Here is a 21,131-nt window from a genome sequence, read left to right as displayed (position 1 = left end):
ACCTAGTCAGTATATCCTGTTAGCTTGGGTCTGACAGATAAAACAGCATACTTTGATTAGTTGCTTAACCTCTCTGACAACTCCAAGAATAGTGGGGTTTGATTTCGAACACACTACCCAAGTGAGGTGTGACATCAGTATCATTCACCACTCCTCACATACTGAAGTATGTCCATGCCTATATACTGCAAGACCAGGATAACACTGTGACCACAAAACATTCATAGCCACAGTGAGCATCACTATCATGACAGCAGCATTTTCGCCACAGTAAGAATACATTTTGCTGTGTAAAACCTACAAGATACAACACAACAGCTCACCAGCCTCACTCAGTAGCAACTCCCAAACCCATGACCTCTTCTCATGACATATCATGACACCACCATTGCCATGTTCGCCTCCAAGTGAACCCAGCCAACTTGAAACTATATTGTCTTCATTGTCACTGGCTGTGAGATATTTGTGTTGCTCCAATTTTCTAACACTAAACAGAATATACCATTTAAATGACATTTTCTAATGGTACTGGTGTGAACTGAACCTTTTATATTATTAATTAAAATAGATAATTGAATAACTGAAGGCAAAGTACAACATTCTGTTGATCAGGCTTGAAATCAAAATTTCTCGTATGTTTTTGATTTATTGTGAGAAGCAGGTACGTCAGCCTTAACTGCAGGAAATAAAATAAAAATTTACATGGACAAAATGTTTCAATATGTAGCAAGCCTACATGCCAGACATGGACTCTGCTTTTATTAAGATTTGGTTTTAATATTTAGCTTCATTTGAAGTTTGCTGCTCTTTCGTCAGAGCGGTGGGAAAGGTGGAAATTCTTCAGCAGAGGGGAAGCAAACAGTATTGAACAACTGCTGTTACATGCATGACGCAATCAGAACAATTGTTTTTAATCAAGAGTCAATTATATAATTTGTACATAGTTACAGCTATAGCTGTTGCACACCTTATCAAGATGGTGGGAAATAACACCATAAGAACAAAGTATAGGAGCACAATTAGGTCATTTGGCCAATCAGTGATCTGGATCAGATGGGCCAATGAGCCAAAGAGTGACAGATGGAGTTTAATTTCGATAAATGTGAGGTGCTGCATTTTGGAAAGGCAAATCAGGGCAGGAATTATACACTTAATGGAAAGGTCCTGAGGAGTGTTGCTGAGCAAAGAGACCTTGGAGTGCAGATTCATATTTCCTTGAAAGTGGAGTCGCAGAAAGGTAGAATAGGGAAGGTGGCATTCAGTGTGCTTGTCTTCATTGATCAGAGTATTGAGTACAGGAGTTGGGCGGTCATGTTGTGGCTGTACAGGACATTGGTTAGGCCACTGTTGGAATATTGTATGGAAATCTGGTCTCCTTCCTATCGGAAAGGACATTGTGAAATTTGAAAGGGCTCAGAAAAGATTTACAAGGATTTTGCCAGGGTTGGAGGGTTTAGCTATCGGGAGAGGCTGAACAGGCTGGGGCTGTTTTCCCTGGAGATTGGAGGCTGAGGGTTGACCTTATAGAGGTTTACAAAAATCATAAGGGGCATGGATAGGGTAAATAGACAAGGTCTTTTCCCTGGGTTGCAGGATTCCAGATCTAGAGGGCATAGGTGGAGAGTGAGAGGGGAATGATTTAAAAGGAATCTAACGGGCAACATTTTTATGCTTCCTGAGCAAGTTGTGAAGGCTGATACAATTACAACAATTAAAAAGCATCTGGATGGGCATATAAATAGGAAAGGTTTAGAGGGTTATGTGGCAAGTGCTGGCAAATGGGACTAGTTTAATTTAGGATATCTGGTCGGCATGGACAAATTGGAGCATAAGGTCTGTTTCCGTGCCATATGTCACTATAGCTCGAGAAGTCTACTCCACCATTCAATCCTGGTTGATTGAGTTGTCACAACCCCATTGTCCTGCCTTCTCCCCTGGATTCCCTTACTAAAAAAACCTGTCTTAAAAACCTGTCTTAAAAAGACTTTGCCTCCACAGCCCTCTGCAGCAATGAGTTCCATTGATTCGCCACCCTCAGAGAAGAAGAAATTCCTCCTCATCTCCGTTCTAAAGGGTCCTTCACTCTGAGGCCCTAGACTCCTAAAAGGAAGATTTACTGTGTACTGATTTCTAAAAAGAAATAAATAGATTGGGCTTTTTCTCTCTTACTTTTAGAAGAATGAGAAGTCATCTCATTAAAACATCCAAGCCTGTGACGGGGATAGACAGGATAGATACGGAGAGGTTGCCTCCCGTGTCTAGGGAATCTACACAAAGGGCATAATAACAGGGTGATCGTTTAAGTCAGATGTGAGGAGGAATTTCTTAAATCAAAGCATTTCAAATCTTTGGGAATGCTCTGCCCCAGAAATAGATGCTTCTCTACACCATCCTTCAGCAAATAATCTAACCAGCTCAGCCTTAAATACATTCATTCCAAAAGCTGCAAGGTTTCCCTCTGCTCATGCTTCTTATGATATTTGCTACACAGGCCAGTCAGAAGAGGTAATGGAGCACTTTGACCTCAGAAGATCCTGTTATAGCTAGGGAGGTAAAATTGGGAAGTAAAGTAAATCCAAAAAAGAATGGGCTCAAGATCCTCTCTGACAGTGGAGCATATAGCGAGAGACCCAAAGTACACTCAACATGGAATCCAAAGGACAAATAACAATCTCAGTCTAAATCATAATTATGAAATGGTATCTTATCCAAATCCATTTAGTTCCCTGAGCTAACATACTCTTTGGTTTGGTAGTCACTGGTTAGTTTCTAGTTAAGTACATAATGATATCCATTGCTCAGTGGTGACCACATCAATGTACTTACATCACTGGGAGAGAGATTTCCAAGATCCTCATCCTGCTCTGATGTTCCATCCTCTCTGCCCGATTCACTTCCCTGAGAGGAGGGAGGGTGAGTGGCATGGATCCAAACTTCCACCCGGCTGGTGTCTTCTCCAACCTGCCGGAATGTCTGCTTCCTGCCTTTGCCTCGGAGGCCTGGGCTGAGTTCAGATTCTTGCTGTCTCTTTAACTCAGCCTGCTCAGCCTGGAATCGAAAAACAAATACCTTCTGAAGCTCCATGCATATTCAATAGGATGACACACATTGGTGAAATCATGAAAAATATGTAGTTTTAGAGCAACTTTCACAAGTTCTGGCCACCCCAAAGTAATCCACAGACAATGAAGTTCAGTTGAAGCACGGTTGGTGAGTTATGCATAAAAAGCAACAAATCATTTTTTTTAAAATCCTTTGTTGATGCAGGCATCACTAGTATTTTTGTTGCCCATCCCTGATGTTCCTTAAACTGGGTTACTTGTTGGGCCAGTTCAGAGAACCGTTAAGAGTCAACCATATTGCTGTAGGTCTGGAGTCAACATAAACCAGACTGGGCTAGGATGGCTGATTTCCTTCCCTAAAGAACATTAGTGAGCCAGATGGGTTTTCACAACAATGATAGCTGTCATGGTTGTCATCACCAAGACTAGACTTGTTTTAATATTCCAGATTCATAATCATTGATTTTAAATTCCTCCATCTGCTAAGGTAGGATTTGAGCTGGTGCCCCAGCATGTTAGTCTGGGCCGCTACTTCAGTAAGAATACCACAATGTCATCATCTTGTCTGAAGTTGAGGACAGCAAGCTCCCACACACAGAAACCAAAATGCACCTACATTATCTGTTTTTAGGTGTTCATTGAACGATGCAAGTTCCTCAAAACACACAGAACTCCCCAACCCTCTTCGAACAGCACTGAGAGATTGCCATCTGTTTGCATTGAGAAATCTACTCCATGAAGCAAAACTGAAATCTTGCAGCTGGTATTGACAAATAATAACCTATCATTCCATTGTCAGTGATTTAAAAGTTTAAGGTTAAGACATGGCAGACCGGAATGCCCATTCTGTGGCATGTGGGTAGTCAAGGACACTACTGTGACCCAGATGAGCCCATCTACCAGAAGAATCATCAGCTGCACAAAGTTTGAAATCTAGGTTTGAGAGATTTGGCAGTGCCTGGAGCCACTAAAGTGCATCCTCAAGGCAGCGCAGATAGAGGGGAGCACACCGCACATGAGAAGCAAGCAGGCAGATGGGAAATGGGTGACAGTCAGGCAGTCCAAGAGAAATACGCAGGTAGTGTGCTAATCCCCAGAGATCCTGCTCACAACCCAGTTTTCAGTTCTGGATATCAGCACGGGCAGTTGATCCTTGCAGCAAGTGCGGCAGCATCCAAGGAACAGGAGAATCGACATTTCGGGCATCAGCCCTTCTTCAGGAATCCTGAAGGGCTGATGCCCGAAACGTCGATTCTCCTGTTCCTTGGATGCTGCATGACCTGCTGCGCTTTTCCAGCAACACATTTTAAGCTCTGATCTCCAGCATCTGCAGTCCTCACTTTCTCCTTGCAGCAAGTGCCAAGCTCATGGCATCACAGATGATCTAGCTTTACAGGAACGGAGGAAGAGGAACAGAAGGGCAGTACTGAATGGGGATTCCTTAGTTAGGGAAATAGCCATGTATTCCTGAGGCTGTCAACATGACTCTAACATGATCTGAGGCCTCTCTGAATTTAGGGTCAGGAATGTCACAGAACAGCTGCAGGACATTCTTCTGCAGAAAGGCAAATAGCCATAGATGGTGGTCCCCTCTGGTACTAACAGCATGGGTAGGAGAAGAATGTGGTCCATCTTCATTAATGACGACCGACTTGACACCGACATTTTTTACAAACCCACTGACTCCCACAGCTACACGGATTACGCCTCTTCCCACCCTACCTCCTGCAAAGATGCCATCCCATATTCCCAATTCCTCTGCCTCCGCCATATCTGCTACCAGGAGGACCAGTTCCACCACAGAACACACCAGATGGCCTCCTTCTTTAGAGACCGCAATTTCCCTTCCACGTGGTTAAAGATGCCCTCCAACGCATCTCGTCCACATCTGCTCTCAGACCCCACCCCTGTAACAAGGACAGAATGCCCCTGGTGCTCACCTTCCACCCTACCAACCTTTGCATCAATCAAATCACCCAACGACATTTCCGCCACCTCCAAACAGACCTCACCACCAGGGATATATTTCCCTCCCCACCCCTTTCTGCCTTCCGCAAAGACTGTTCCCTCTGTGACTACCTGGTCAGGTCCACGGCCCCCCCCCCCAACAACAACCCACCCTCCCATCCTGGCACCTTCCCCTGCCACCGCAGGAACTGTAAAACCTGCGCCCACACCTCCTCCCTCATCTCTATCCAAGGCCCTAAAGGAACCTTCCACATCCATCAATGTTTTACCTGCACATCCACCAATATCATTTATTGTATCCGTTGCTCCCGATGCGGTCTCCTCTACTGGACGCCTCCTCGCGGAGCGCTTTAGGGAACATCTCTGGGACACGTGCACCAAACAACCACACCGCCCTGTGGCCCAACATTTCAACTCCCCCTCCCACTCTGCCGAGGACATAGAGGTCCTGGGCCTCCTTCACCGCCGCTCCCTCACCACCAGATGCCTGGAGGAAGAACGCCTCATCTTCCGCCTCGGAACACTTCAACCCCAGGGCATCAATGTGGACTTCAACAGCTTCCTCATTTCCCCTTCCCCCACCTCACCCCAGTTCCAAACTTCCAGCTCAGCACCATCCCCATGACTTGTCCTACCTGCCTATCTCCTTTCCCACCTATCCAATCCACCCTCCTCTCTTACCTATTACCTTCATCCCACCCCCATTCACCCACTGTACTCTTTGCTACCTTCCCCACCCTCTCCTCCCTGACCTATCACCTCCATCCCCACCCCCACTCACCTATTGTACTCTGTGCTACTTTCTCCCCACCCCCACCCTCCTCTCATTTATCTCTCCACCCTTCAGGCACTCTGCCTCTATTCCTGATGAAGGGATTTTGCCTGAAACGTCGACTTCCCTGCTCCTCGGATGCTGCCTGAACTGCTGTGCTTTTCCAGCACCACTCTACTCCAGAAGGGGGTGGTCCTGCAATCGGATCTGTAATATGATAGCACCTGGTGTACTCTGGAGGTTAAGTGCGAATACAGAAATAGGGAGAGAAGATAGATGAAGACATGCTTGAAAAGTGGTGGGCAGGGGCTGGGAGCTTCCAATTCAGAGGACACTACCCCGGCTCTGTCAGAGATGGTACCTGCACAAGACTGACAGGTTGCATCCAAACAGACCCAGAACTTAGTTCCTTGCACGGTATTTGGTAGTGCTGCTAAGGGATACTCAAACTAACTCAGTGGGTGAGAGAACCAGGACAGAATATCAGAAAGTGACGCCAGTGCACAGAATGCTGGGACACAGAAAACACCAGAATAGAGAAGAATAAATTAATCAGTGGAGTCAGAATAAGGAGAAAGTAATGAAATCCATATCAGGATTAAACTGCATAAACGCAAATGCACAGAATACAGTTAATAAGACTGGAGAGTTACATGCCCTGATTTCATTGTGAGATGATGATTTTGTGGTGACAAGAGACCTGGCCTAAGGACAAGCAAACCTGAGAGTTAAATAGTTTTGGGTACAGGATGTTCAGAAACAAACACAACCAAGTGAACAAAAGAAAGATGGCATTTTTGGTTAAAGACAGCACTGCCGTACTGGAGAAGGACAGTGTCTCAGAGAATTCAAAGACAGATTCAAATTAGCTAGAGCTAATGAACAACAGGGTGCAATCACATTTCCTGGTGTAATCTACAGACCACCAGCTGGTGGAAAGAATATAGAAGAATAATCTGCAAATAAATGACGAAGAGGTGTAAACATCCTTGACTAGTTATCATGTGGACTTTAATTACCTGTACACTGACAGGGATACAGGCAGTGTAAAGGGCAGTAACATACAGGTGTTCTAGATTGTGCTCAGGAGAATTTCCTTCAACACACTGTCCAGTTGAACAAGAGGGCAGACATACCTAGAGCTAGTTGTTGGGAGGGATATGGGCCACGTAAATCAACTGACAGTCGGGAAACATTTAGGGAACAGTGATCGTTGTAACATCAGGTTTAGAATGACAGTGGCAAATTACACCAGTCAATCCAGACTAAGAATAAAATGAACTGGCAGAGAATAGACCTCAATGGGATAATAACAGAGCTGGATTGAATAAACTGGAACCAAAGGCTGGTGGGAAAAACAGTAGTTTAACAATGGGCGACTTGCAAAGAGATGATTTCAGCATAGAGAAAGAATATTCCTTCAAAAGAGAAAGGCAGGCCTGTTCCTGTGCTGTACTGTTCTTTGTTCAAACAAATTCAGAGCTTCCTGATGACTAAGGAGATAGAAACTGAATTAAAGAAAAGGTGTGCTTGTGACAGATGTGGGATAATAAATATAATTGAAAACCAAGCTGAATATAGAAAGTTCAGAAAGGAGGTGAAAAAGCACGAACAAGAAACAAACAGAGACTATGAAAAGAAACTGGCAACTACTAAAAAAGGAAATCCTAAAGTCTTCTGCAGCATAACAACTGCAAAACAGTGGTAAGAGGATGAATACGATCAATTAGGAACCAAAAAGAAGATTGACATTTAGAGGCAAGAGGCATGACCAATCAGTTACATGAACATTTTACATCTGTCTTTACCCATTCAGCAGACATTGTTCAGGCTTTGGTGACGGGAGGAAAATTATTTAAAATTGATGAGGTGGTTGTAGTGCGTAAGTTGCTGATTCTTAAAATTATTAAAGCACCAAGTTTAACGATACTGCAGGTTGAGAGCGTGAAAACCACAGAATCACTGTCAATTATCTTTCAGTCTTCCTTGGATTCCCCAGTAGTTCTGGAGGATTGCAAAATTACAAACATTACAACCCATTTTTCAACAAAGGCATTAAAATCCACCAAGCAATTACAGACCAACAAGTTTAACTTGGGGAAACTTTTTGCAACAATCATTCCGAATAGAACAAGTTGGATTGATTCTGAAGAGTCAGCATGGATTTACCTGGGGAAAATCATGACTGATGTTTTGGAGCATGTTCAAAGTTGTAAAATAGAGGAATGATGAGGAGAAGGCTGTTTCCATGGAGTATACGGATTCCCAAAAAGTGCACAACAAGACTTAGGAGGAAAGTTACAGGTCAATAAAACGGACAGTAACAAAGTCAATACAAACATTGGCTGCATGATAGGAAACCCAGAGTAATGATCAATGAATTTTTTTCAGGTTGGAAGAAGATTGCTTGTTGCGTTTAACAGGAGTCAGTGATTTCACTTTTCCTGATATACATAAATGATCTAGATCTTGGTGCAGAGGACAATTTCAAAACTTGCAGATGACAGAACTTGGGAGAATTGTAAATTGTGAGAAGACTGCACAACTTATAAAGGACATGAGCAAGTTGATAGAATGGGCAGATAGACAGCAAATGAAGTCCATTGCTAAGACATAGGAGGTACAAAGAACATGGAGATACAGTATAAAAGATATTCTTCCAAAGTGTATACAAGTGAAGGTAGGCCAATGTGCATATATCGTTAAAAGTGGCCGGAGAGGTAGAGAAAACTATTAATTAAGCAGACAATAATTTACGCTTCATAAATAGGGGAGCAGAGTGCAAGAGTACAGAGATTAGGATAAGTTTATGCAGGTTGAAGCTTAGCTGGAGTGTTGTGTGCAGTTCCGGGTGCCACATTGTATGAAGAAAGTGCAGAAGAGGTTTATGAGAATGGTTCCAGGAATGAGACACTTCAAGTATGAGCAGAGAATTGGAGAAGTTGAGATTTTCTTCCCTTGGATATAAGGCTGAGAGGAAAGTGGATAGAAGTTTTCAAAATCATGTGGGATCTGGATAGTGTACAGAAGGAGAAACTGTTCCCATTCAGAAAACAATCAGGAACGAGTGTTTTACAACAAGCAAATGTGAATTCAGAAAGAGAGCTTTTTCACACAATGAATGAATAGTCTGGATCTGGCATGCACTGCCTACTGGGATGTTCAATTGAGACATTTAAGAGGGCAGTGGTTGATTATTTAAACAGCTACGACATACAAGGGGAACAGTAAGGATACTGACATGAAATTAAATAGTCAAGTGGCAGACATGGATAGAATGGTCTCCCTCTGCACTGTTACAATTCTAAGGGAAGTAATTTCAATTACAAAACTAGGCTCGTCCTCCCTATTTTGAAGAATTGAAGAGACACTTTGACCCATTTATTATCCTTAACAGGGAGTGAGGTGGATGCCCTTGAAAATGGTATTATATAGACAAGCAACATCATAATCAACAAAATGGGATATTCCCTGTAAACAGTGAGTGTTGCTTTATCCCACAGATGTTTTGAATTCAGAATTAGGGATGGTTTGTTGCAGTTTTACACAGCCTTGGTGAGACTACACGTGGAGTTGTGCATGCAGCTTTGGTCTCTACGTAAAAGGGGAGATACGCCCCCTACAGAGGGTGCAGCAAAGGTTCTCTAGGCTGATATTGGGGGGGCAGGACTGGCCAATGAGGAGAGATTGGTTTGACTGGGCCTGTATTCACTAGAGTTTAGAAGGATGATAGAGGTTCCGACTGCAATATTACATTTTTAACAGGGCTGGACAGCCCTGTCCTCTATCCAGATCCCACTGCTTTTTGAGAAAGAGAGAATTCTGAATGCAGGAAGAATGTTTTCCCCAAACTGTGGAGTCCAGAAGCAGGGACCACTGACTTAGGATACAGGTTAGGCCCTTTTGGACTAAAAGGAGGAGGAAGATTTCTTCACTCAAAGGGTAGTGAACTTATGGAATTCACTACCACAGAATGATGTGGAGGCCAAGTCATTGTGTATATTCAAGAAAGAGATAGCTAATTTTAGATTTTAAAGGCATCAAAGGGTATGGGAAGAAAGTAGGCATATGGCATTGAGAAAGTGGATTATTACTGAATAGTGGAGCAGATTTGAAGGGCCGAATGGTCTACCCTTGTTCATGTGTGAGATGGCGGGAAGATATGTCCAGAATTCAACCAGATTTCTCTATGTGCGAGAGGGTGCATTTCTGTAATGTCTAAGTGAAAGTACAGGTAGTTGCCCAAAATGCCATAGTTGCGTTCCAGTAAAACCTCGTTTACTACAAATAACGAGGCCTATGAGAAAAGTGGGGTTGGGGCAGACCACCAAAAGCCTAACACAAAGTATAGCACTCCCTGAATGAAGATTCAAATCATATTTATTAACAAATTTAACACAGTACATTAAAAAAAATGTAAGGAAGCTGCTCTCTGTACAGTACCTCTCACAGGAGCTGCTCTGTTCAGCAGCTGACACTGGCATACGCACAGCTCGGCACTGTTATCAGTAGAGCAGCACGAAGACTGCAACTGATATTGTGCATGCACGGAACGGTGCGGACACCAGCACATGTGCAGAACGAAGCGCACAAAGCGATCCCTGCTGGAATCGTGTTATTGCAAACGGAGGTAAGCGCTCTCCAAAATACGATTCCCTATTTCTTTAGCGACGTTATAGCCAAGTCACACTGTCAAAACGTGCATTATCCCAGAGCCACCTGTAGTGAGTGTTACTATTGCATTGTCAATCACCAGCCATCCAGCCAACTGAGCTAACAGACCCCTACTCATTGAAATTATGGTGCCTTTTGAAGCTGTGATCCCTTAAAGCTCACATGTTGTGTCAGTGTTCTGGATGCAGCTTAGTAGCCTTCTCAACAGAAGACTTTAAATTAATTCAGAATGAAAACACCAACCTCTCTGCTATGAAATATCATAGAAACATAAAACTAACAGCACACTCCCCCACAGCTTCTCAATTGCCATGGGGATGAAAAATTATCTAATTCTGTCCTAAAAATACTTAAACATTCTGTGTCACTGCTTTTTGAGGAAGAGAATCCCAAAGACTATCAACCCTCAGAATTCTTTTTCCCTCAGCTGTCTCTTAAATTTTTAAATTATCACCCAGCCCCCTCTACCACAGTCATATAATGGGTATAGTCCATTAGTCAGTGATAATGCTCCCTATCCATCAACCATGACACAGTCTAGGTGGAAGCAGGTTGAAGGTACTACCTGTGAAACCTTGGTCAAACAGCAAGAACCTACTCTTTGAATCTGGAAGTGTACAGCTAACAGGAGCATAGTGTGCTCCACCTACTTAAACACAATGTACAGTACCAAGATAACATATTCTAACCCTAAAGACAAAGCCCATGATCAATGGGTATACACACATGCAGATTGAGGGACAGCAGCTAAGAAGATGACAGCACAAAGAGAAACTTCTCCTTAGCAGTTGAAATAGCTAATCCTGTTTCTACACCAAAGAGACTGTACCACCTTGGAAACTGATGAGACAGGAAATTAATCAGGAAGTGGAATTCACTGAATCTTTTAACATATCTGTGGCAATGAAGTTTGATAAATGATGAATAAAATAAATTTTAGATTTTAGCTATGATGGTAACGAGGAGAATATGTTCTCAGCATGTGATCCTAGACATGATCTGGAGTAAGGGAGAGGGACTAGACAGACAAGATGGCTAACTACAATGTTGGCTCTGGATTCGGTTTGTCTAAGGTAAAGAAAAATATCCTGGACCAAAAGCAATAATTTTGTTCCCAGCCACACTGCCAGTAGTGCTCAGAACAGAAGAATAGATCATTAATATAGAGTGAGACACAACAGCTCCCTCAGAGGGAATCTCTCAGACATTTGGACTATGCTGGGAGAAAAGGAAAGACAGGAGTGCCAGTAAGAAGCAAGAGCTCCATCTCACAGTGAATCACATATCACCATTTAGTTTGGGATGGAGGGGGAAAGCAGATTAAAGACATCCAACACAGATCCTACTGAGCTCGATTAACTCCTTCTGACAACTAAACAAGTGCAAACTTCAAAAACAAATAGAATCAACTTCCATTAAATGAGAAGCAAAGGCTGCTGTATAAGAGCATGTCCACAAAAAGACTGCTATATCAAGTTAAACTGGTGGTTAGATTGCTATTTTCTGCAGTGAGCATTTATACACATACAAACTAGTGTTTATGGCACTCCGCTGCACCAAGGAAATCTTCGAAAGGATTATGTCAATCTCAAGAAGTGGATGTCAGACGGCCCTGGGCCTTTTGGAATTAACTGCAGATTTTTTTTGCTGAAGTGGCTATTTGAAGATCTTTAGTGCATACTGCGCTATAAAATACTAACACGTTGCATGTCAAAGAACAGTTATCAGTGAATTTAGGTGGTCAGTGAGCCAAACTCTGGTTCCTGACTGTTCTGTGGTTAAGGCCCAAAGTGGGAGACAATCTTCTTCAATAAACATAATGCAGCTTCACACATTTTCAAAATCAGTCCGCTTGAAAACCTCAAATTTTCCGAATACCATATTCTCATACCCTCAGTCAGACATTCTTAATAAAGAGAAAGCGGAGGAAGTTACTGGGTGACAGACACTTAGAACTGTACTTAGCTAAACATTTCCATGATCTAGAGGCTGTGTGTAAAACTAGAATGATGATCAAATAACCATATAGTCAGAGATAAAGTAACGGTGTTGATATTAATGTTTTAATTGCCAGGAAGAAAGGACACAAATCCGATCTGTGAAGTCACACTTGCAGATGACAGATTTCCCAACTTCAATCACGGAAAAAAAATGATAAAGGGTGATTCCATCTCCAAATTAGAGAAACATTTCTTGCAGACCAGCAAGGACAACAACAGGTTATTCAGACCTTACATCAAATCAGACTGTAGCTGACCCATTTTCATCAATCCACCTGCATTCTCTTCTTTATCACCTTGCCTAGAAGAAGTCTGTCAATCTTCATTTCAAATTCCAAACTAGGCCAACATCCACATCTTTGGCTGGGAGATGGATCCCCATTTGAACCATCCTCTGCATGAAGAGAGTTTTCTAACTTTTTTTCTTGGACAACCTGGCAAAATTTAAACTTCTCCCCCCCACTTTTCACAGACTCCACTACAAGCTGAGGTTTCTCTCTATCCTATCAGTGACTTTCGAAAGCCTTAAAACACGAAGCAAATCACTCTTTATCCTTCTCCATCCCAGAAAATACAAGCTTAGATTTATGCAATGTCTCTTCTTAATGTAACATCTGGAATCTAGTAACATTATGATAGATTCAGTGATTTGAAGGTTTAACATAGAATTTTCACAACTGGAAGTGGGCTTAAATTGATAGGATAAAGCTGCAGTCTGAAAACTCTATGAATCTCAAAGCAATCTTCGTTCAGCTAAAAAAACTCTCATGACTGACTGGCAAAAAAAAACGCTGTTTTAACTCCGACAGATACATGGACTCTCTTGCATCTAACCTGTGCTCTGTGTGTCCTGAGAGTATTTGATTGGGAAGGTGTGGAGGATGCTTTAATCTGTATCTAACCTGTACGTGTCCCAGGAATGTCTGAGGGGACAGTGCAAAGGGAGCTTCACCCTCTGTCTATCTCTTTATATATGCATTTATGCTATCTACAGCATCTAGCTGCCTTCTTGATCCAATGCAGCCCTCAGGGTGTCTTGCAGAGAGGGTGCTCCAGGACTTTGGACCAGCAACAATGAAGAAAGTATTATATTTCCAACTCAGGATGGAGAGTGGCTTTGTGATCTTTCTATGTATCTGCTATCCTTGCCCTTCTAGGTGGTAGAGACTGTGGATTTGAAAGGTGCTGTCAGAGGTGCCTTGGTGAGTTATTGTAATGTGGTCTGTAGATGGTACACTCCATTACCATTATGCATCAGTGGTGAATGGAGTTATGGTGAAGGTAGTGAATGGTTGCTAAAGTACATTTGTTCTGGATGTTGTTGGAAGCTGCATTCATCCAGGAAAGTGTGGAGAATTCCAGCGCACTCCTGACTTGTGTCTTGTAGATGCTGGACAGGCTATGAGGTGTAAGGTGGCGAGTTATTCATTTCAGGATTCCCAGCCTCTGATCTGTTCTTGTAGCCATAGTATTTGGAGTGATGGGTGGATATTTTGTTGTTGAAGATTGTCATTGCCTGGCATTTGTGAAATGTGAATGTTACTTTCCTCTCACTGGCTCAAACCTGGAGACTGTCTGGTCTTGCTGTGTTTGAACATGGATTGCTTCAATATCTATAGAATCGTGAATGCTGCTGAAAAATTGCATGATCAGCAGGAAATATTCCCAAATCTGACCTCATGGAGGAAGGGAACTCATTGATGAATCAACTGAAGATGATGGGGCCTAGGACACGACCTTGAGGAACTGCGGTAGAGATGCCCTGGAGTTGAAATGATTGACCTCTTACGAACACAACCACCTTCCTTTGTGCCAGGTATGTCTCCAACTCAGCAATGTTTTCCTGATTTACAATGACTCCAGTTCTGCTATTGCCCATTGATGCCACACTCTATTAAATGGAGCCTTGGGGAGTCACTTTCAACCCAGCTGAGCAATTCAATTCTGCTGTCCATGTTTGAATCATGGTTGTAATGAAGTTAGGAGCTCAGTGGCTTTGGCAGAATCCAAACTGATCCTCATTTAGTAGGTTATTCCTTTGCAAGAGTCACTTGACAGCACTGTCAACAACTCCATCTTGGCTGATGGAGAATAGACTGCTACATTGTTATTGGCCAGGTTAGTACAGTCCTGCTTCTTTGTGTACAGCATATACCTGAGCAATTTTCCATATTGTCGGGTAGATACCAGTGTTGTAGCTATACTGGATCAGTTTGCCTAGGGTTAGTTCTAGAACATAGTTCTTTAGTCTTATTGCTATGATACTGTCAGGAATTTGATGGGGACAGTTTAGAGGGAGCTGTAGCTTGTGTCTAACCACATGATGTCCCTGTCCTGAGAGCATTTGATGGGGACAGTGTAGAGGGCGCTTTACTGTCTCTAACAGTGCCGTACATGTCCTGGGAGTGTTTGATGGAAGTTGGTTCATGGGTATGACTTTATTGGAAAGGTCTGTGATTTATTTTTCCATTCCATAAAATATTCTCATTCACTGTTTATATAATTAAATTCTGCAAATATTGCAGCGTATAAGGAACTCATGTATACAGTGTGATAGCTGCAAAGGGTGATCAACACTGAATTATACAGGCCATTCAGCCCACTAGTGTTTGTGTTAGACATGAGACACTTCACAGACCCCTTGAAGTAACTGTGAAAGTGCAAATGATCCCAGCAGGGATTGAATATTCAGCTGTGTATTCAGCAGGGCTCTGCATTTTATCCTTTTGATATGATTAAGTTTAAAAAGTTTTCATGAAACTACATTTCTTAAAAATATGCACCATATCCCTGTGTAATCCTGAGATGTGACCTGCAGTGAGTGCTGCCTTTTAAACCTCTCCAATGCATTTGAGAACAGTTTATTCTGTTTATTTTCTGAGAGAGGAGTGAGGCTTTGATCCCAGTTTGTTCATTTGCCAAACTTGCCATCACAGTCGTGCAGAAGGCATGAATGGTCATTTTCACACGGCCCATTCGACTTGTTTTTCTGATCTCGACAAGTCACAGAGATCTCACAGAGCTTTCCAGTCCTGCCACCAAGGTCTGTTTATGACTAAGTAAACATTAGCGAAAGCCAAGCTCATCCACTTGCTCTTTCCCTCCTCCCTCCCACGCAGCATATAATAAAAAAATACTGCCAGCTTGCTCCCTGCACTGAGTAACAGACTGACCTTCCTCTTGGTTTCTTCGAAGAGACTCATCAGACTCTCCCGAGCTGTAAGAATTGGATTGCTGGCAGCAAGACTCCGCATGTAATAGTAGACAGCATCCAGCTTCCGCCTCTGTTTAAAAAAAAATCAAAAAAGGAGCAAAGATGAAACCAGTTTAAAACATAGACACAGCTCAGCTGAACCCAATTACCGAGCATTCCCACAATTGCTTTATTTTCACTGAAATCTATTAGTCATAAATTATCCAAGTTCATAAAAACCACTGGACATTTTACCCCTGGCTGGCTTACTCCTGAGAACTAAAGCTCAGAGTTATCAGACCCAACACAAATACAATAAAGCAGCCCTCTTGACACCTCACCTCCCCAAAATGGCCCCTAGCTATTTTGTGAGGTGTATTTAAACGTTCAGCTTTAGAAAGCACTGATCAGCATCGCAAGTATGGAAAACAATCCTGACAACAGCTATTGGCTAGCTACAAGTACAAAAACCAAGCTAAGACTTGACATGCCATGGATCACAACAACAGTACACATCACCCTTAAAACATCCACTCCATAGAACTTCATACGCCTCATGTAAGGTGAAAACATTGAGCCTCAACACCAAAGACTTCACTATTCTCACAAATGCACAAAAAACCTTTTAGATTTCATGCAAGATCATGGCATTAACTCAACATCAACCACACGCTTATGATTTTTAATGTCAGGAGATCAAATTCCTTACCCTATTTTAAATGTGAAATCTAATAAACTAGTGGGTTCAATAATTTTTCATCAACGCTTCAAAAGCATCCTGCATTACATATCTCATGAACCACTGACATCTAGTGGCACAAAGAACTAGCACATTCCAAACTTTGATAAGTTTATTTTGAGGCATTACGCTAAAGACCAAATCTCTAAAGTAACTGTTTGGGTTCTGATTAACTTGAAGCTCTTGTTACATACTTCATATATCCCTTAATAATATCATTAGAGCGCTTCATATCCAAAGAGATGCAGTGACTCATCTAATACCATAAGAAACAGGAACAGGAGTAGGCCATTCAGCCCTCAAGCCTACTCTGCCATTCAATGGATCACGGCTGATCCAAACTTCCTCACATCCATTTTCCTGTTCTTTCCCCATAACCCTTATTTCCTGAGTGATCAAGAATCACTCTATCTCAGCGTTAAATATACACAAGGACTCAGCATCCACAGCACTCTGTGGCAAAGAGGTTCAAAGGCTGACAACCCACTGAGAGAAGAAATTCCTCCTCATCCCAGTTTTAAATTGGTGCCCCTTTATTCTGAAGCTCTCCCCAAAGGGAGCATCACTGCCATTTTATACAGCATGATTGAACAAATGGGAGTGGTAGAAAGGCCAATTAACGGTTTAGGGAAATGTCAGTTTAGAATGGAATGTTTGCCAGGACACCAGGAAAACTCGCTGCTCTTTTCACAAGAGCAAACACATGTTTTTGCCAAAACAAGTAATTTATTAGCATTCTGTGATTCTAGATCAGGACAGATCTCACTTAGTCACTCGAGCTGGTACTGGGAGATTGCTAGATTCTCATCAAATGCAAGGTCATCAACCTGGAATTAATCAGAAGGATAGTAATTCTGCTCTTAATCATTCAAATCAATGACTAAAAGATTAATCAGCAGAAATGAATTAGAACATGACAGGAAGCTAGCTAGAAATGCAAAAACAGGGATAGCAAATGTTTCTGCAGTTATTTTAACAGGAAGGAGTGAGTGATGTGAGCATTAGACCTCTACAGAGTGAAACTGTAGAGTTTGCCGTAGATAATAAGGAAATGGTCAACGAACAAATATTTTGCTTCTGTCTTTACAAAGAAAATGTGGCTAATGAGGTGGTGGAGATAGTATCTGTTAGATTCTGGAAAAGGTCCATCAGATTAAGTAGCAGCAAACATATCCCCTCCGATTGAGAAGGGAGAGAAGCAGTTGGCCAGTTAGCTTGATGTCTATCACGGGAGAGATTTTAGAATTAATCATCAAGGAGATTATAGATGGACACACAGAAAAATTCAAGACAATCAGAAAAAACATAGACCAGTACAACATAGGAACAGGCACTTGGTCCACCATGTCTGAGCTGAAATGATGCCATTCTAAACTAAGCTGTATCTCTCTCTATTCCCTACCTGTTCATGTGTCTGTCTAAGTGCCGCCTAAAGATTGCAATCATCTTTGCTTCTTCCACGTCCCCTGGCAGCACATTTCTGGCACCTATCACACTATGTAAAAAACTTGCTTCACACATCTCTTGTAAACTTTTCTCCTCTCACCTTAAACCTATGCCCCCTTGTATTTGACATGACCATAATGGGAAAAAGACTCTGACTCTCCATGCCTCTCATAATTTAGTACACTTCTATCAGCTCGCCCCTCAGCATCCAATGCTTTTTGTCCCGAATTTCCCCAGCAATGATGCATTATTTTCTGAGTTATTCCTGTTTCCCTTCATAAACAAAGAAAGGACACTGGTTATTCTCCATTCTTCTGGGACCTCACCTGTGACTAAAGAGGATACAAAGACCTCTGTTCAAGTCCGAGCAATCTCCTCCATGCCTCCTCCAGGATCCTGAGTTAGATTTCATCACCTATCCACCTTAACATTTCTCAAGACACCCAGCACCTTCTCCTCTTTAATACTGACATGCCCCAGAATATCAACACATCTCTCCCTAATCTTAGCATCAAAGTCCTTCTCCTTAATGAATACTGATGCTAAGTGCTCATTAAGGACCTCACCCACTTTCTCTGGTTCCATGTATAAATCCCCTCCTTTATCCTTGAGTACAGTTTCCCTAGGTACATTCTTTGCTCTTTATATATGTATAAAATACCTAGGAATTCTCCTTAATCCTACATTTCCTATATTTCATGGCCTTTGTTTGATTTCAATTCCAGAAACCTACATGCACTTCCTTTTTTTTTGACTAACCTTTCAATATCTCAGCTTCCAAAGTTCCCAAATCTTGCCATTCTTGTCTTCATCCTCAGAGGAACATACTGGTCCTGAACTCTGATCAAATTTGAAAGACTGCCACATGTGGAGGTATGCTCAAACAGGCACCCAATCTAATTTCAGCAGTTCCTTTCTAATGTTGTTGTAATTAGTCTTTCCCCCAGTCTTATTCTTATCCATAACAACCTTAACATTTACAGAATTATGATCACTGTTCTCAAGATGCTCCCCAACTGAAACCGTGAACCTCTGGCCAGGCCCATTCCCCAATACAACATCTAGTACAGCCCTTTCCCCAGATGGACTATCTTCACATGATTTCAAGAAACCCTCCTGCAAGTACCTAACAAATTCTGTACCATCTAAACCCCTTACGCTAAGGGAGTCTCAGTTAATATTGAGGAAGTTAAACTCACTCACTACAACAACCCTACACCATCCATGATCTGCTTACATACGTGTTCCTCTATGTTCTACTGGCTACTGGGAGGCCCACCACCTTAGTGATTCCATCTTCTTATTCCTAAATTCTACCCATAGAGTCACTGGATGAGGCCTCCTCTCTTAGTACAGTTGTGACATTCTCCTTAACCAGTTATGCAACTCCTCCAACCTTTTTACAGCCAGTCAGCATGGTCTTGACAAAGGGAACTCACGACTAACCAAATGTTAACTGGAGTTCTTTGAAGGATAAAAGGGAGCCAGTGGGTGTACTGCATTTGGCTTTCCAGAATGGACTTGACAAGGTACCACAAAAGTTTGTGGACAAAGTAGAAGCTGATGATGTAATAAGTAAAACATCAGCATTGATAGAAGACTAGCTAGCAGGCAGAAAGCAGAGTATGTATAATTGAGTCTGTGTCTCATTGGCAGGATGTGAGTCTGAGTCGATAAGACACAGAAGCAGAAATCAGGCCATTCAGCCCATCGAATCTGCCCTGCCATTCAGTCATGGCTGATAACTTCTTCAACCCCATTCTCCTGCTTTCTCCCCATAACCCTTGATATTAAAGAACCTTTCGCAGTCTTAAACATACTCAATGACCTGACCTTCACACCATAGATTCATCACTCTCTGACTGAAGATGTTTCTCCTTATCTCTGTCCTAAAAGGTCTGCCCTTCAATCTAAGGCTGTGCCCTCAGGTCCTAGTCTCTCCTACCAATGGAAACACCTTCCCAACATCCACTCTGTCCAGGCCATTCAGTACTCTATAAGTTTCAATTAGATCCCCCATCCTTCTAAGCTCCATCGAGTATAGTCTCAGAGTCCTCAAACATTCTCATGTGTTAAGCTTTGCATTCTAGGGACCATTCTCATAAACCTCCTCAGAACCTGCTCCAGGGCCAACATCTCCCTGAGATATGGGGCCCAAAACTGCGTATAATGCACTAAATGTGGTCTGACCAGAGCCTCAGAAATACATCCCTGATTTTATATTCAAATCCTCTCAAAATGAATGCCATCATTGCATTTGCCTTCCTAACTACTGACTCACCCTGCAAATTTACCTTGAGAGTGTTCCACAGTGATCTGTGCTAGACCTCAACTTTTTGCAATTTATATCAATGGCTTAGATGAGGGGAGTAAAGGTATGTTAGCTACATTCACAGAAAACACCAGGAAAGGTAGTAAGCTATGTTGTGAAGGCACAAGTTTGCATGTAGATATACATAAGTTGGGTGAGTGGGCAAAAGTATGGAAGATGGGAGTACAATGTGGAAAAATGTGAAGTTGTTCATTTAGGCAGGAAGAATTTTAAAAAGTTTTACTATAATGGAGATCAACTACACAATTCCAAGGTGCAGTGTTCTAGTGCATGAGTCGCTAAACATTAGTATGCAAGTACTGTAATTAAAAAGGCTAATGGAATGCTTACTTTGTTATCAGAGAAATTGAACATAAATGTAATGATGATATAATTCAGTTTTACAGAGCATCAATGAGACCATATCCAGAGTACTATGTACAGTTTTGGTCTCCTTATTTAAGGAAAGATATAAATGCATTGGCGACAGTTCAGAGGTGGTTTACCAGATGATACTTGGAATAAGTGGATTATTTTATGAGGTAAGGTTGGATATCTGGGCTTTGTTTCCACTAGAGTTTAGAAAAGTGAGAGCTGACTTGAATGAAGTGTAGAAGATCCTCAATGCTCTTGACAAGGTGGATGCGGAAAAGATACTTCCTTTTGTGAGTTAGTTCAGAACGATCGTCCATTTTAGACCGAGATCAAGAGACTTCAAAAAACATGAATACAGGCAGTGAAGGCAGGGTCATTGATCATTTTTAAGGTACAGGTGGATTGATTCCCTGTTCAACAAGAAGCTCAGGTTATTGCGGGTAGATGGGAACGTGGAATTCAAAACAAACAGATCAGCCATTTCCTGAACGAATGGTAGAGCAGGTATGAGGAGCTGAATGGCCTACTTCTCCAAATTGTATGTCTGTATACTGCCTCACACTGTTGGGTACAACAGTGCATCTCTGTCAC

The 21,131-nt window shown here is 42.2% G+C and overlaps 1 protein-coding gene across 1 annotated transcript in view; it reads right to left on the bottom strand.

The window, feature by feature from the left end:
• Positions 1 to 21,131, bottom strand: part of smg6 (SMG6 nonsense mediated mRNA decay factor) — a 473,468-nt gene that overhangs the window by 402,964 nt on the left and 49,373 nt on the right. The window contains 2 exon segments of the mRNA XM_072589202.1: positions 2,827 to 3,048; positions 15,650 to 15,760. Of these exon segments, the coding sequence (XP_072445303.1) occupies positions 2,827 to 3,048; positions 15,650 to 15,760 (333 nt within the window).

The sequence above is a fragment of the Chiloscyllium punctatum genome, chromosome 19 (genome assembly GCF_047496795.1).
Source record: "Chiloscyllium punctatum isolate Juve2018m chromosome 19, sChiPun1.3, whole genome shotgun sequence".
Classification (NCBI taxonomy): domain Eukaryota; kingdom Metazoa; phylum Chordata; class Chondrichthyes; order Orectolobiformes; family Hemiscylliidae; genus Chiloscyllium; species Chiloscyllium punctatum.
This window is presented reverse-complemented; position numbering and strand designations above follow the sequence as displayed.